The sequence below is a fragment of the Chiloscyllium plagiosum genome, unplaced genomic scaffold, assembly GCF_037043375.1.
Source record: "Chiloscyllium plagiosum isolate Xiang-an unplaced genomic scaffold, Cpla_swu_hap1 HiC_scaffold_6, whole genome shotgun sequence".
Classification (NCBI taxonomy): Eukaryota; Metazoa; Chordata; class Chondrichthyes; order Orectolobiformes; family Hemiscylliidae; genus Chiloscyllium; species Chiloscyllium plagiosum.
Window position 1 is genome coordinate 91,679,405 of NW_028270144.1, and position 18,044 is coordinate 91,697,448.

The window sequence follows — 18,044 nt, forward strand, 5'->3', positions numbered from 1 at the left end:
ATTTATATAAAAATTTGGATGATGATTTAGGAGGCATGATTACTAAGTTTGTGGAATGGTCCCAAAACTGAAGAAGGTTACTAAGATTACAAAGAGATCTTGATCAATTGGGTCTATGAGCTGAGGAGCAGCAGATGGAGTTTAATTTGGATAAATGCATGATATTGCATTTTGTTAAAACAAACAAGGGCAGGACTTATACAATTAATGGCAGGGGTATGAATAGTGTTGTAGAACAGAGAGACCTAAGTGTTCAGGTACATAGTTCTTTGAAATCTGTGTCACAGATATACAGGATAAGTATGATGGCATTTAGCATACTTGTCTTGATTGCTCAAACCTTGGAGTACAGGAGTTGGGACATCATGTTGAGTTTGTACAGGACATTGGTGAGGCCTATTCTGGAGTACTGTGCACACTTCTGATCATGTTGCTATTCAAAGGATATTATTAAATTGGAGAGGGTTCAGAAAATATTTTCCAGATGTTGCCAAGAATGGAAGGTTTGAGTTATAATGTTTGGCTGGAAAGGTTGGAGCTTTATGCACTGCAGCACAGGAAATTGAGGGGTGACCTTATTGAGGTTTACAAAATCATAACGGACATAGATAAAGCAAATAGCAAGGGTCTTTTCCCTAAGGTGGGGGAGTTCAAAACAAGGGAGCATATTTTTAAGGTGAGAGATGGAATATTTGGTTTAGAGAATGCTGAATGACTAAAGAAATTGAGGGTTTGGTTAAGAAAAAGAAAGAAGCATATGTCAGGTATAGACAGGGTAGATCGAGTGATTCCTTAGAAGGATATAAAGGCAGGAGGAATAGGAAATGCTGAATGATTTAAAGAAATTGAGGGTTTGGTTAAGAAAAAAAAGGAAGCTTATGTCAGGTATAGACCGAGTGAATCCTTAGAGTATAAAAGAAGTAGGAGTATACTTAAGAGGGAAATCAGGAGGGCAAAAAGGGGACATGAGATAGCTTTGGTAAATAGAATTAAGGAGAATAAAAAAGGTTTTCACAAACACATTAAGGACAAAAGGGTAACTGGGGAGAGAATAAGGCCCCTCAAAGATCAGCAAGGAGGCCTTTGTGTGGAGCCACAGAAAATGGGGGAGATACTAAACGAGTATTTTGCATCAGTAGTTACTGCGGAAAAGGATCTGGAAGATATAGGATGTAGGGAAATAGATGGTGACATCTTGAAAAAATGCCCATATTACAGAGAAGGAAGTGTTCGATGTCTTGAAATGTATAAATGTTGATAAACCCCCAGGACTTGATCAGGTGTACCCTAGAACTCTGTGGGAAGCTAGGGAAGTGATTGCTGGGCCTCTTGCTGATATACTTGTATCATCAATAGTCACAGGTGAGGTGCTGGAAGACTGGAGGTTGGCTAATGTGGTGCCACTGTTTAAGAAGGGTGGTAAGGACAAGCTAGGGAATTATAGACCAGTGAGCCTGATGTTGGTGGTGGGCAAGTTGTTGGAGAGAATCCTGAGGGACAGGATGTACATGTATTTGGAAAAGCATGGACTGATTAGGGATAGTCAATATGGCTTTGTGCGTGGGAAATCATGTCTCACAAACTTGATTGAGTTTTTTGAAGAAGTAACAAAGAGGATTGATGAGGGCAGATGTGATCTGTATGGACTTAAGTAAGGCGTTCGGCAAGGTTCCCCATGGGAGACTGATTAGCAAGGTTCGATCTCACGGAATACAGGGAGAACTAGCCATTTGGATACAGAACTGGCTCAAAGGTAGAAGATAGACAGTGTTGGTGGAGGGTTGTTTTTCAGACCGGAGGCCTGTGACCATTGGAGTGCCACAAGGATCAGTGCTGGGTATACTGCTTTTCGTCATTTTTATAAATGATTTTGATTTGAGCATAAGAGATATAGTTAGTAAGTTTGCAGATGACACCAAAATTGGAAGTGTAGTGGACAGCAAAGAAAGTTACCTCAGATTATAACAGGATCTTGATCAGATGGGCCAATGGGCCGAGAAGTGGCAGATAGATTTTAATTCAGTTAAATGCGAGGTGCTGCATTTTGGGAAAGCAAATCTTAGCAGGATTTATACACTTAATAGTAAGGTCCTAGGGAGTGTTGCTGAACAAAGAGACCTTGGAGTGTAGGTTCATAGCTCTTTGATAGTGGAGTCGCAGGTAGATAGGATAACGAAGAAGGCATTTGGTATGCTTTCTTTATCGGTCAGAGTATTGAGTACAGGAGTTGGGAGGTCATGTTGTGGCTGTACAGGACATTGGTTAGACCACTGTTGGAATATTGCATCCAATTCTGGTCTCCTTCCTATCAGAAAGATGTTGAGAAACTTGAAAGGGTTCAGAAAAGATTTACAAGGAGTTGAGAAGGATCCTGAAGAAGGGCTAATGCCCGAAACGTCGATTCTCCTGTTCCCTAGATGCTGCCTGACCTGCTGCGCTTTTCCAGCAACACATTTCCATCTCTGATCTCCAGCATCTGCAGACCTCACTTTCTCCTTTACAAGGATGTTGCCAAGGTTGGAGGCTTTCAGCTATAGGGAGAGGCTGAATAGGCTGGGGCTGTTTTCCCTGGAGCGTCGGAGGCTGAGGGGTGACCTTATAGAGGTTTATAAAATTATGAGGGGTATGGAAAGGGTAAATAGTCAAAATCTTTTCCCTGGGATGGGGGAGTCCAGAACTAGAGGGCATAGGTTTAGGGTGAGACCTACGGGACAACTTTTTCATGCAGAGGGAGGTACGTGTATAAAATGAGCTGGCAGAGGAAGTGGTTAAGGCTGGTACAATTGGAAGGCATTTGGATGGATATATGAATAGGAAGGGTTTGGAGGGATATGGGCCGGGTGCTGGCAAGTGGGACTAGATTGGGTTGGGATATCTGGTTGGTATGGACGGGTTGGAATGAAAGGTCTGTTTCCGTGCTGTACATCTCTATGACTCTATGACATGAGGGGCAATATTTTTTTACAGAGACTGGTTCATATGTGGAATGAACCTCAAGAGCATGGCGAATGAAGGTACAGTTACGACACTGAAAAGACATTTGGATAAGTTGATGAATAGGAAAGTTTTGGAGGAATGTGGGCCAAACATAGGCAAGTGGGACTAATTTAGTTTAGGAACAGAGTCAGCGTGGACTAGTTGGACCGAAAGGTGTTTCCATGCAGATGACTCTATGACCTCAGACTGTCAGGAGTGGGATGGAGTACACCCATTTGCTGGAAGAGTGCAGTGCTAATATCACTCAGAAGCTTAACACCATTCAGGACAAAAGTAGCCCACTTGCTTGGCACCACATTGACAAGCATCCACTCCTTTCACTACTGACACTCAGTAACAGCAGTGGGTACTATCTATAAGATACACTGCAGAAATTCATCAAGGCTCCTTAGACAGCACCTTCCAAACTCACGACTACTTTCATTGAGAGGGCCAAGAGCAGTAGATACATTGGAACACCACCACTAGCAAGTTCCCCTCCAAGCCACTGACCATCCTGACTTGGAAATATATCATTGCTCCTTCAGTGACACAGGTCCAAACATTGGAATTCCCTCCCTAAGGGCATTGTGGGTCTATCCATAGCACATGGACTGCGGCGGCTCAAGAAGTCAGCTCGTCACCATGTTCTTAAGGGCAAGATGGGCAATAAATGCTGCCACTCAGCGATGCCCATGTCCCAGAAGTGTATAAAAAATAAAAAAGACATAATAAAACCCCTGTTAACAATGCTAGCAGGGAATCCATGGTTGAGGAGAAAGGAAGGCACCCCAAATCTACTAACACAAGTTGTGGCATCACCCAAACAAATGCAACAGATGTGGATCAAGTGATACTATTTTCATTTCTAATTTTTTTCTGTATGAGCTTTCTTTCACCATTGTTGCCGCTATTCATATTTTGCTCAATTTATTAAATATTTTCAATGCTTCATTTTCAATTTTCTAGGACTTTTTAGTGTTTTTATTGTCTGTAAATGCAATCAATTTGGATAAATATTTAAATCAATTATCTAGTTGTTTGTGCAGGAAAAGTGAATTAAGATAGACATCTATTTGTAATAATTCTTCAAGCTTTCCCAAATAAGTGCGTACTGTAAAAGACTAGGTTTTTAATCAGATAGTTACAGAACTGATCCATCAAGGAAACTGTATTTAATATCAATAGGCACAGTAATGAGAAACACGTTTTCCAAAATATTGTGTAATACCTTCTCATATTTTCTTCTTATCTTACTCTTCAAACAATCCCATTCAACTGGACAATGTAAATGAAAAGGAGGGAGCAAGTGATCACCAAAATTAAAAAAAAGCCTGATGATATGTTGCCACTTGTCCTTCATTCTCTGTCCTATCTGTTTCATTCCACTGTGTAATTCTTTGATTAACATTTCTTCTCATTAACCTGCCATCTTGAGATGTTGTTATGTCTGGTTCAGTTCCTTCCCTCTGTCATTTTAAATCTTTTAACTCTTTTGTACCTAATGATAATTTTGGCTACAGACTCCATTTGGTTCAATTTCAATTGAAGTGGATTAAATTTTGAAAGGAAAACTAACACATTATTGCTGAGAATGAATCATTTTCAATTGTTGTAATAATACTGTCAATAAAGATGGAAATCAATTTACCACAAAGGGATTACTCACATTTGACTCAAGTAGTGAACAAAGAAGAGCATAGCATATTTTAGAAGAACTTTCAGAGTTTAAGCCAGACATAAGCTCAATCAGTCCATCTTCTTCTATTTGATTAAAACTAACTTACAAATCCTTAAATGTGAAATAATATTAGAGAGTACAGGTTGTCACTTTAAGTTATATTTCATTAATTTATCATGCTTGAGGTGTTCATAAATTCAAAAGGGAAGAGGCAAAGATTCAGAAGGAAACCAAATGTATTTTGTGAAGTTTATCATAACATGGTTGATAACATCTATCCATTGTATTGTGGGGAAGGATGCTTGCAAAGCTGTATTGTAACTCTTAAGTTTTGAAACAGAGCCAAAGCTATCAAACAGTGCATAACAGTGTACATTCATAAGAAAACTTACATCTGTTAATGTTGTAAGCTGAAGTGGTAAGTCTTCAAAGGTCTTTACATTCTGTGGTTGTTTCTTCATACCAGTGTTAATATATCTACAGTGAAAGCAACATTACACATTTAAATTAGTCTACAAAACAGAGTTAAGCAAAGATAAAAGGATTTCTTCATAATTCTGTTTGATATATGGGAATATGAAAGCATTTAAATATGAGCAAAATCTAATCATTAAATTTTGTTTAATGATCTTCAATGTCTGATGCATAATATACAGTAATGACATCAATATAGGTATGTAAGAAGAATGTTTAAAATTGCACATGGCACAAACTGATGTGGGTTTATGTGGACACTGGACATTTGAGTTTGATTGGAAACAAATTTACAATGTACAAACAAAATGGAAAATGGGAGTTAACATTGAAATTTGATGTAAGGATTATCTTTAACGACTGAAATAGTTCGAGTAATTATCAAATCAGAATTTACAAGTAAATCTATAGATCTAACTAGATAATAGGTTAAAAGAACAGCAAGCATATGGTAGACCATAAGACAAAGGTATAAAAGCAAACCATTCAATCCATTGACTGTGCTCCACCATTTAATGAGATTATATCTAATCCAATACCTCCACTTTCTTGCCTGTTCTCTAATAACCCTTGATTCCCTTACTGATTAATAATCTGTTTATCACAGCCTTGAACATACTTAATGACCCAGCCTTGAAAGCCCTTTGTCATAAGGAAGTCTACAAATTCACTACCCTTTGACAGAAAAAAGTCCTCCTTATCTCTGTCTTAAATATGCAACCTCATATTCTGAGTTTATGTACTCTGGTCCAAGTCTCTCCCACAAGGGAAAACAACATTTCTGTGTCTACTCTGTCAAGGCCCTTGAGAATTGTGAATGTTTCAATGAGATTCCCTCTTAAGCTTCTAAATTCCAATAAGTACAGGCCCAATCTCCTCCTATGACAGTCTCTCCACACCCAGTAGCATCCAACTTGTACCTTCTCTGGACTGTCTTCAATGCCAGTATTCCTTACCTTTGATAAGGGGCCCAAAACTGTTCACTGTATTCCAGCTGTGATCGACATGTACCTTGTAAAGTATTAACAAAATATCCCTACTTTTAAACTTCATTCCATCTTGAAATAAATGCCAACATTCCACTTGTCTTCCCTATTACCCTCTGAGCTTGGATGCTACCTTTTTGTGATTCAATGATGAGAATTCCCCACATCCCTCTGTTCTGTAACTTTTGTCCATTTAAATAATATTAAACTCACCTGTTCTTCACGCTAAAGTGCATAAGCTCACATCTTCCCACATTATATTCCATCTGCCAAGTTTTTTTCCACCCACTTAATCTGTTTCTATTCCTTTGCAGACTATTTGTATCATCCTCACCATTTGCCTTCACGTATTTTTGTGGTGATTTGCAAACTTGGCTATAGTATGTTCACTTCACTCATCCAAGTCATTAACAAATATAGTAAATAATTGTGGACCCAGCAAGGAATCCTATGGTACTCCACTAGTTATGGGTTGCCGTCCTGAAAGTATCATACTTATCTCAACTCTCTCTGTCTATTAGTTAGCCAATCCTCTATCCATGCTACTATCTTATCTCCAACATCATGGGCTGTTATCTTACCATATAGTTTAACACATGGTACCTTATCAAAGATTTTCAGAAAAGCCAAATATATTCCATCCACTGCTTATCCTTTATCTATTCTACTTGTTGCTTATCGTAAATTTGTCAGACGTCATATCCAATCCTTGAAACCATGCTGACTCTGCTCCATCACATTATGTATTTCTAAAGGCTTTGCTATTAAATCCTTTATAATAGGCTCTAACAGTTCTTCAATAACAGGTGTTAAGTTCATTGGCCTATAGTAACCTGTTTTTCATTTCCTTCCCTTTTTAAGAAAAGTTCTTACATTGGCAGTTTTCCAATCCTCTGGAACTTTTCCAGAACTAAGGACTTCTGGAAGATTTCAACCAGCATGACCATTATCTCTGGAGCTGCTTCCTTTAATACTCTATGCTGCATCCCATCAGATTCAGGGGACCTATCAACCTTTAGTAACATTACTTTCCCGAGCACTTTTTCACTAGTGGTAGTTATTGTATTTATTTTCTTTCCTCCTTTACCTCTTGATTAGTTAGAAATTTTAGAATTCTATTTATATATTCTACTGTGAAGACTGATACAAAGTATTTGTTGAACTCCTCTGCCATTTCTTGATTCCTCATTATTATTTCCCTAGCCTTATATGAAGTCGATATTAAATGCATCTAATGCCCTTCATTTAGTGGGAATAGTGATTGGGAGGGATTAAAATTGATCTCGATCATTGACCTTATTGACTGCGGGCTGAATCATTTCTACCCAGCAACATCTTATCACAACTGACTTCAAGGTCAGTCACGGCTTCTGCTGCCAGCAGTTGAGCATCTAAAATTGATTTGTGACATCATTGATGACAAAAATGATTTTTACAACTCTGAAAGAGGCCCTCCTGCACTCCAATCTGCTAGAAAAGGTCCTGGCTGAAAGCATCTAAGATGCCAGAAAACTAGGTAAGCAATATTTTCTGCTCTTCGGTAGAATCAATAGTACACTGCCTCTTTCTTTCACTTCCACACTTGGATGTATTTGGTACAGCCTTTCTAGCACACTTGCTAGCTTTTGGTGGGAGACAGATTTCAAATATGAAAATGAGGCTAGTCAGCTAAAAGTTTGTCTCCTTCAGAATGTCGAGCTCTGCTATCTTTTCAAGTCTCCCATGTACTACTGTTACCATCCCTTTAAAAGCTCCCCCTCACTTGTTATGCTGAGTCATTTGGGATGTTTTACTTCTGAAAGATATGAAGTAATTGGGAAGCCAGCCAATGAGAATGACTTAGTTCATAAATCAATGTATTATAAAGGGGTATATACATTATGTTTTACAAATTATGTATCATATTTAACAATACAGAAACAAAAACTGAATGATATAACTGGAAGTTGCCAAAACCAAAGGTTAAAGGCAAGCTTAGGAATGGTTTTGCACTTTGATTAAATCTAAGGGATAAACAGACAAATAGCATTGTATATTTTCAAAGTTCAAACATAAGCGTAACAGATTCCAGATTCAACATGGATTTCAGAAATACAGGCATATGTTTTCTCTCCATAACTATATAGCAGGCACTTAACTAGCTTTTTTCCCAAATGCAGAGACAGCCACCTGCCAGCGATGACCCTGACAATGTTGTTGCATGATACACAGGAATGGACATTACAACTTTATGTCATTTTTTTTCAGTCCAGCTCTTAACTAAAGTTAGTAACACAGCTACTACCAAGAATTCAGCTGAGGATCTGATTCACACTGGGTTCTCTACCTAATCATTCGCTTTTAAGAAAAAATATATGGGTTGATTTAAGCTCAATCTTTCTAGTCAGAGTGATTTAATAACTGCTGTTTCCTGCATTAGTATTTTAGGGTAGCCAGTATTAAACATTTTGACTGTGCAAAAATTAGGCAATTTTTAAATCTCATTTCTGTCTCAAGTGAAATAATTGTAAATGGTGTTAAAATTGGATTAAAACTTGTCTCATCTTATCACAGTTTTGAGGATGAAATCAATCTTAATTGTCATATCTAAACTTAATTTCCTTTTCCATTTACATTTACTGACTTAAGAATTAACTTGAGAAATGATGATAAATGTGATAGAACTAAACCTGCATGCATGCTGGGAAATCTTAGAGTATCCTTTGTATATTGCCTTTGTACTTACAACAATTGTAGTTTCACTGTTAATCCTTGAGCTTGGACAGAATTAATTCTCGCAAAACAGATACCACCACTACAGTCTGCCTGTCTTAGGTACTAGCCCCGAGATCCACTAAACTGGGAAAAGCTGAAAATCAGGTATATATTCTGACCCAATTCTCCCACGCTGCCTAACATCATACATGCTCCAGGGGGCTACATTAAATTTAGCCCCTTTTCAGTAGGTATTTTCATTTTTCAGATAAAGAACAATATATTTTACCCAAAGCTTCCTGTATGTTCATAATTAAATTTTGAATTCTCCATTTCATCTCCCAAGCAGGAATCTGGTGATGTTGGGATCAAAAAGTGAAAGCTATTTGTTACCAGTTTGGTACTCAGTGGGATGTAGTCTTTTCCATCCTGCAAAAGAGAACATATCTTTTGTTTTATACGTAAAAAAACCCTTATATTCAGAAGTGGTGGAAGAGTTGCTCTTTGCAGCTAATAATGACAATAATAGCTTACTGAAGCAGTCCACGTTCAAATGTGACATGATCTGGACAATATCTAGGCTTGGGCTTACAAGTGGCAAGCAACATTTGTGCCACACAAATGTCTAATAATGACCATGTCCAATAAGAGACAATCTAACAATAATCCCTTGACATTCATCACTCAATTCCCCCATTACTAACACCAATGACCAGAAGCTAAATTGGGGGTTACCAATGACCAGAAGCTAAATTGGACTTGCCATATAAATACAGGGGCTACAAAAGCAAGTCAGAAGCTCAGAATACTGTGGTAAGTAACTAACCTCCTGACTCCCCAGAGCTTGTCACCTACAATGCACAAGTCAGGAGTGTGATGGAGTATGCTTCACTTGCCTGGATAGATGCAGCTCCTATACCACCCAAGCAGCTTTACACCATCCAAGATAAAGCATTCGTAATTGGCACCACATCCATAAATATTTAGTCACTCTCACTGATTTTCAGTTGTGTGTTCTGTCTACAAGATGCACTGCAGAAATTCACAAAGAACCTTAAATAGCATCTTCCAAACTCATGACCACTTCCATCTAGAAGGACAAGGACAGCAGTTACATGGGAACACCACCACCTGCAAATTTCTTTCTAAGCCACTCACCATTCTGACCTGGAAATATATCACTGCTCCTTCAGTGACACTGGGTCAAAACCCTGGAATTCCCTCCCTAAAGGCATTGTGGGTCTATATATACAGCACATGTACTTTCTTAAATTGACTCATGAGCTGTGGACATTGCTGGTTGAGCAGCAATTATTGCCCGTCTCTAGTTGCCCTTGAACTGCTGCAGTCCATATACTGTAGGTTGACCCACAATGCCTTTCGGGAAGGAATTCCAGAATTTTGACCTAGAGATATTGAGGTAATGGTGATACATTTCCAAGGCAGGGGGCAGTATTCCTATGTAAAGTTGCCCTTGCCCTTCTGGGTGGAAGTGATCATGGATGTGCAAGGTGCTATCTAAATAGACTTGGTAAATTTCTGTTGATAGTACACACTGATACTACTGAGTGTTAAGGGAGTGTTTCCTTGTTAGCAAACGTTGAAGAAGATGGCTCACCATCACCTTCTCAAGGGCAACTAGGGATGGGCAATAAATGCTGCCCAAGGCCCACAAGTAAACAAAGAAAAAAGCTTGTGACCTTAGGTTGAAGTTAACGGATTCTGTTCCTGGTTATATGTATCTGGTATAAGCACTATATGTTGCATAAAATATAGAACATCCACTTGTCTGAATAAACCTAAGTTACAAGAAAATTATTGTAAATAGTCCTTTGGTAATACAGAACTTGAGTATTGCGGAGAAAAGACATATTTTGTTGAAGGTTTTGGTCTACCCTTTGAATTGATATTCATTTGAAATGTCCTGATGAATAAATGACAAAAAGCTTTGACAATATTTGCCTTTTCAGCATTATTATCAGAATTTAAATCACCACAAAAAATTAGTGGCATAGACGTGACAGAGAGAGGCATGCCAGCTTAATGGTCAGCACTGCTGCCTCACAGCGCCAGGGACCTGGGTTCGATTCCACCCTCAGGTGACAGTCTGTGTGGAGTTTGTGTTTTCCCGCCATGTCTGTGTTGGTTGTCTCCGGGTGTTCAGGCTTCCTCCCACAGTCCAAAGATATGCACATTAGGTGAATTGCCTATGCTAAATTGTCCATTGTGTCCCGGGATGTGCTGGATAGGTAGATCAATCATGAGATATGCAGGGTTAGAGGGATAGGATGGGGGGGTGGTTCTGGATGCCTTGCTCTACAGAGGGTCAGTGCGGACTCGATGGACCAAATGGAATCTTTTATTTTTATAACAGTTCAATCTTGAATCTTAAAACATTCCAACTCAAATATTTGTTATTAACAATAACCGAAATCCAGTGCATGGGCAGAAAAACAAACACAATACCTGTTGGGCATTTGCTTGTAATAAATCTCCAAGCCTTTTCACAAGCTCTGTGAACGTCGGGCGTTCTTTGGGATCAACATGCCAGCAGTCAAGTAATGTTTGATAACTAGAACAGATCCAACAAACAATTAATTGTTCGACTTTAAAATAAATAATGATGTCAGTTATGTTTTTAGTGACATTGTGAAATAAATATTAAGAGGCATCTATAAACACTATGTGTTTTGAATTGAATCTCATTTTTACAGTTGATTTGTCCAATGAGGAGTCTACATTAATTCTGAGGAAGAATTATGCCAGACGCAAATTGTTAACTCTGTTTTTCTCTCTCCTAAGATTCTGCCAGACCTACTGAGTTTCTCCATCATTCTCTGTGTTTGTTTCAGATTTCCAGTGTCACTGGTATTTTACTTTTTGTCTATTTTAAGTTGGGTTTAGTATTAATTGACTTGGAAGACACTAAAATATTGGAGAAAATCTGCTACATAGCACAACATAGGAACATGAGTCAGTCATTCAGTCTGTTCTGCCATTCAATTAGATCGACACCTCAATTTCCTTTACTCACCTATACTTCATACCTCAGTTTAGAGATGTTCAGTTGACCTGGGGCCAAAATTCAGCGATTTAAGTAGGTAGTTTATATTGGAAAATTTCCTAACTCACTGAGCTGTTTTCAGAAAGCAGTATCACAAATCACTTCTCTATTGCTCGGGTGAATGGGTGCACAGGCCTAGTTACCATAGAGACAGAGAGCGGGAGGCCATTGGGATAGTCAAATGCTGTGATAAACTGGTTAGAATGCCTGCCTCAGTTCTCAGAAGCAGTTAAACCCTCTATCCCTCACCCTCACAAGCACCCTACATGCCAACTAATGCCCATGGCCCCTAATATCACCCATGTTGCCTTCAAAGTCACTCACCAACATCAAGCATTGGCAGAACTTGGGAACCAAATGCAGGTGAAAAAAAAATTACGATCAAATATAGGTGTCACTTCTAACACGTTTCCTCTTCCAGACCTAGGAGACATGGTTTAACAACTGGTTCTGGAAGAGGAAACATCCTTTTCATGTCAAGATCAATTAAGAGATCCCTCAGTCCTCTAAACTCCAATGGAAACAGGCTCAGTCTGTCTAACCTAGCATCATAAATTAACCTGCAGGTCCAGGTATCAATCTAGTAAACCTCCTCTAAACTGTCTCCCTTGACATTCCTTAAATAAAGAAACCAAAACAGTACTCAATATTCAAGATGTGGTCAAACCAATAACTTGTGTCACTGAAGCATTATCTCTTACTTTTAAGTGGAATTCCTCTCGTAATAAAGGGATAGCTTCCCATTAGTCTTCTTGATTACAAGTGCTACTAAATTTTGCAATTCATGCACTAGAAATCCTCTACAGCTTAGAATTCTACAGTCTCTCTCTCTCTTTCTCTCTATTTTGACCACACAATCAAGCTTCCTCTATCCATCTGCATCTTCAAATGTCCTTTTCACAACACACTTTCTTACCTATCTGTGTCGCCTACAAATTTAGAATCCTAGGCTCTCCATAGTGCAGTTAGAAGTCATTTGGTCCATCGAGTCACATCGACCCATTGAAGAGCATTCCACCAGATCCCATAATCATACATTTACCATGGCTACTCCCCAGAGCCTGCACATGCCTGGACACTATGGGCAATTTAACATGGCCAATTCACCTATCCTATACATCTTTGGACTATGGGAGGAAATCGGACCACCTGGCAGAAACCCACACAGACTAAGGGAGAACATTCAAATTCCACACGGTCGCCCAAAGCTGGAATCAAACATGGGTCCCTGGCACTGTGAGACAGCAGTTCTAACTATTGTGTGGCTGTGCTGCCCTTTAGCTACCATGTCTTTGCTTCCCTCATCTGAATCATTGGTATAAATTATCCAAAGTTGAAGCCAAAGCACAGACCTCTACAGGACTCCACTCATTACATCCTCCCAAGCAGAAAAAAATCGATTTATGCATACAGTACTTCTATTTTCAGAAGACCAGCTAACTAATCTTCTATCCATATTAATTGTGTTGCTCCCTACACCATGAGCTCTAAATCTGTGCAAAGACCTTTTATGTGTCAACTTGTCAAATGCGTTTTGGAATTTCAGGTACCGTATGTCCACAGGCTCTCCTTTATCCACATCACATGATATCCTTTCAAAGAACTCCAATAAGTTGGCAAAACATGATTTCCCTTTGACAAAGCCATACTCACTCTTCCTGATTACCTTGTGCTTTTCTAAAGTACCCAGATATAAACTCCTTAATGATGGATTTGAAACCTTACCCACAGACAGTCAGCAAAGCTAACTAACCTATAGATTCCTGCTTTCTGCCCCCTATTCCTGCTGGAAAAGAGGGGTTATGTTTGCCATATTCCAGTCTGATGGAATCTTTCCACAACTAACAACTGTTTGAAAATTGATGACACATCTACAAATCTCATTAGCCACATCTTATAATATTTTGAGATGAAGACTGGGGGCACATTTCTAAGGTGAGAGGACAGAGATTTAAAAAAGACATGAGAGGCAAATTTTTTTCACAAGAAAACATGGCTAACTCCCCTCTTCTCTTTCAAAGTATTGGACAAGTAATCATTTACGTCCACCTTTGAGACCGGATGGGGTCTTAGTTTAATGCCTCAACTGAAGTATAGTCATATCAACTTTCTCAGCAGTGCACTGGAATGACAGCTTAAACTGTTGTGCCCAAGTTCTGATCTGACATTAGATCCATAATCTCCTTATTCAGAGGTGAACTATTACTAAATAAGGCATTGTAGGGCTGAAGCTTGTTTGCCTCTTTCTAACCTGTTGCAACCATTCATTATTATAGATGTAACTATTAAATCACTCCACATAACCACTGCGTTTTAATGAAAATAACACCAATCTTTGGTGTTGCAGAAGAAACTTAACTTTCTGCTACAAAAACAGAAATTGCTGGAAAATCTCAGCAAGTCTGGCAGCATCTATGGCGAGAAAGTAGAATTAACATTACAGATCCAGTGACCCTTCTTCAGAACACGTTCTACTTTCTCTGCCACACCTCTGAATTTTTTAGCAATTTCTCTTTTTATTTCTAATCTCCAGCATCTGCAGTTTTTCAGTTTTTTAAACCTTCTGTTAACCCATTTAGCAGGTAGTTCCCAATAATTTCTTCAGTGGTACTATGAAACCATATTATATGCATAATAATCAGGATTATTTTTATTGGTTTTCCAACACTTTCACATCCAAGTGTGTCCAACTGTAAATTAATGATGTAATTTCTACCTTGGCCAGTTATTGATTCATTGGAACATTCAGTAATAAGGTCCCATTACATAATCAGATAATTAGTGAGTCAAGAATATGGTGATGGAAAAGCACAGCAGGTCAGGCAGTATCCGAGAAGCAGGAAAATTCAGAGGGCTTATGCCCGAAAAGTTGATTCTCCTGCTCCTTGGATGCTGCCTGACCTGCTGTGCTTTTCCAGCACCACACTCTGCACTCTGATCTCCAGCATCTGCAGTCCTCACTTTCCCCTAGGTTTTAGTGAGTAAAAAGGTTGAATTTTTGTTCAGAGGACAGTTGTGAATAAATCGTTGTCCCTTGCAACTATCAGGATGTGAGTTGTGACCTTGTCTTTTGCAGTTTAGAAACTCCTAGATTTCTGTCAGTCAACTTACATTTCTGGAGTTGAATATTCAGGAGCTCGCATCCTTGTGCCCTCCCTTAGTCGTCTGCAAAAGTCCTCATCAATCTGAACTCCTGGGTATGGTGATGCTCCTGAATTCAACATGCAGATATATCCATATTTGAAAAATAACTACAATAGTGACATGTAATTCTGTCATTTCTACCATGAATACAGCTTATAACACTGTGCTGAATGAGAGCTGTTTGTGACTATTATCTTTGAACTGAATTATTTTTTCAGTGTCAGATCTGACAAGGAAATGGATATCAGTAAAATTTGTGGGAAGGTGACAGAAATGTCAACTTTAAACATCAAGAAAATGTGCAGATATTTGGTGCAGGGAATTGTTGATTTCAAGAATCCAATATATAAAATGTCAAGAAACAATGCATTCTCACAGCTTAATACAGATATGTACCACTCAAAGTCCTATAATTGTGACCAGTACAGACCACTTGTAAAGCTCACAAGAGTTGAGAAATGACCATAAAATAGAAGACTTAAATTATAACATACAAAATACGAGCAGTCCTAAATTAAGGTATAAGATCAAGTCCACTGCATCGAGACAACTAAATAATTTAAAATCCTACATAGCATATTGAAATCCTGAATTTTAGTCATGTTTTGGCAGCATGGGGCAGAAATGTTTTCTGTGACACCTTATTTATGATATGCAAAGCAGCAGCAATATATGATATTGCTATTTCTTAAACTTGTCATGGCTTATATTACAAATATATTCAATATTCCACCTGTTATACTCGTGTGCAGTAATACATACAGCTATTAACCAGCTGCTTTTGTCACAGCTCTCATCTTCATTTGGACCTATCTAAAGCTTTTTACATAAATGATTTGGATGCAAGCCTAAGGGGTACAGTTAGTAAGTTTGCAGATGACACCAAAATTGGAGGTGCAGTGGACAGCGAAGAAGGTTACCTCAGATTACAACAGGATCTTGACCAGATGGGCCAATGGGTTGAGATGTGGCAGATGGAGTTTAACTCAGATAAATGCGAGGTGCTACATTTTGGGAAAGCAAATCTTAGCAGGACTTATACACTTAATGGTAAGGTCCTAGGGAGTGTTGCTGAAGAAAGAGACCTTGGAGAGCAGGTTCATAGCTCCTTGAAAGTGGAGTCGCAGGTAGATAGGATAGTGAAGAAGGCGTTTAGTATGTTTTCTTTCATTGGTCAGAGTATTGAGTACAGGAATTGGGAGGTCAAGTTGTGGCTGTACAGGACATTGGTTAGGCCACTGTTAGAATATTGCATGCAATTCTGCTCTCCTTCCTATCGGAAAGATGTTGTGAAGCTTGAAAGGGTTCAAAAAGGATTTACAAGGGTGTTGCCAGGGTTGGAGGCATTCAGCTATAGGAAGAGGCTGAATAGGCTGGGGCTGTTTTCCCTGGAGCATCGGAGGCTGAGGGGTGACCTTATAAAGGTTTACAAAATTATGAGGGGCATGGATAGGATAAATAGACAAAGTATTTTCTCTGGGGTCAGGGAGTCCAGAACTAAAGGGCATAGGTTTAAGGTGAGAGGGGAAAGATAATAAAGAAACCTATGGGGCAACTTTTTCACAGGGAGGGTGGTGTGTGTAAGTAATGAGCTGCTAGAGGAAGTGGTGGAGGCTGGTACAATTGGAACATTTAAAAGGCATTTGGATGGATATATCAATAGGTAGGGTTTGGAGTAATGTGGACTGGGTGCTGGCAGGTGGGACTAGATTGGGTTGGGATATCTGGTTGGCATGGACAGGTTGGACCAAAGGGTCTGTTTCCATGCTGTACATCTCTATGACTCTATGACTCTGAGTTACTTTGAACAATAGATTGGTTTCTGTCATAGAGATGGTTGTTTAAGAATGAAGCATCATTATCCTTCATCTTAAAATGACAAACTTTGACTGGCAGCTCCTATCATTCAATCCCAATCAGGTTTGAATAATGATCCTGTACTGCAGACCAATAGGAAATGAATTCCAGGAAAGAGCAGTGCAAATAAGGACATCTGGGAAGCTTCTAGAATGGAATGAGTAAACCAAGAGTAGTGCATACCTGGATACACTGAAAAAAGATAGAATCAAAAACTCTCTGACCTCTAATTGTGTCCCATAGTTTATTTGGTCATTCCACAAATACATCTCTATAATTTCTACCATCATCCCAAATCTACTTCTATATCCATCCTCCATTGATAAGTTATGAACATCGATGGCCTAGGTCAAATAGCCAACCCAAATTATAGCACTGGATGATTCAAGCTACAATCACTGCATAGAATCACAGAATCCCTATAGTGAGGAAACAGGCCCCTTTGGCCCAACAAGTCCACACTGACCCTGCGAAGAGTAACTTACCCAGACCTAATATCCTATATTTACCCCTGAGTAATGCATCTAATCTACACATCCCTGAATACCATTGGCAATTTAGAATGGCCAGTTCAGTTAATCTGCACATCTTTGGATTGTGGGAGGAAACTGGGGCACTCAGTGGAAACCCACGCAGACATGGAGAAAATGTGCAAACTCCACACAGTTGCCCAAGACGGGAATTGAACCTGGGTCTCTGGCACTGTAAGGCAGCAGTGAGCCTCCGTGCTGCCCCAAAAAATGGTCATTTTAGAATTGGGAATAAGAGACTTATGTCACACAAAATACCCCATTTGCCATAAATTGCTGTTTCCACGAGGCAGAAAAAACTATATTTTTGAGTTGCCAGAGCAAGTGGTGGAGACTGGTACAATTACAGCATTTAAAAGGCACCTAGATGGGTATATGAATTGGATGGGTTTAGAGGGGTATGGGCCAAGTGCTGGCAAATGGGATTAGATTAGGTTAGGATATCTGGTCGGCATGGACAAGTTGGACTGAAGGGTCTGTTTTCGTGCTGCACATCTGTATGACTCTATATTCTAGACGTTATATAGGAGCTGATTTTCTGCTTAAAATGCAAACAGCTATCAATAACGCGTTGCAATACAGAACAGACTGTCAGAATTAATAAATGGTCAACATGTCATAATCCATTACTCGGTACA

At 39.1% G+C, this 18,044-nt stretch overlaps 1 protein-coding gene across 3 annotated transcripts in view; it reads right to left on the reverse strand.

Moving 5' to 3' along the window:
• Positions 1–18,044, reverse strand: part of flt1 (fms related receptor tyrosine kinase 1) — a 184,560-nt gene that overhangs the window by 14,143 nt on the left and 152,373 nt on the right. For all 3 annotated transcript variants that reach the window (XM_087988200.1, XM_087988199.1, XM_043692014.2), the window contains 4 exons: positions 14,987–15,086; positions 11,278–11,383; positions 9,101–9,240; positions 5,050–5,134 (listed from right to left, as the gene is read on the reverse strand). In XM_087988200.1, coding sequence (XP_087844326.1) covers positions 5,050–5,134; positions 9,101–9,240; positions 11,278–11,383; positions 14,987–15,086 — 431 coding nt within the window. The remainder of the gene's footprint in view (positions 1–5,049; positions 5,135–9,100; positions 9,241–11,277; positions 11,384–14,986; positions 15,087–18,044) is intronic.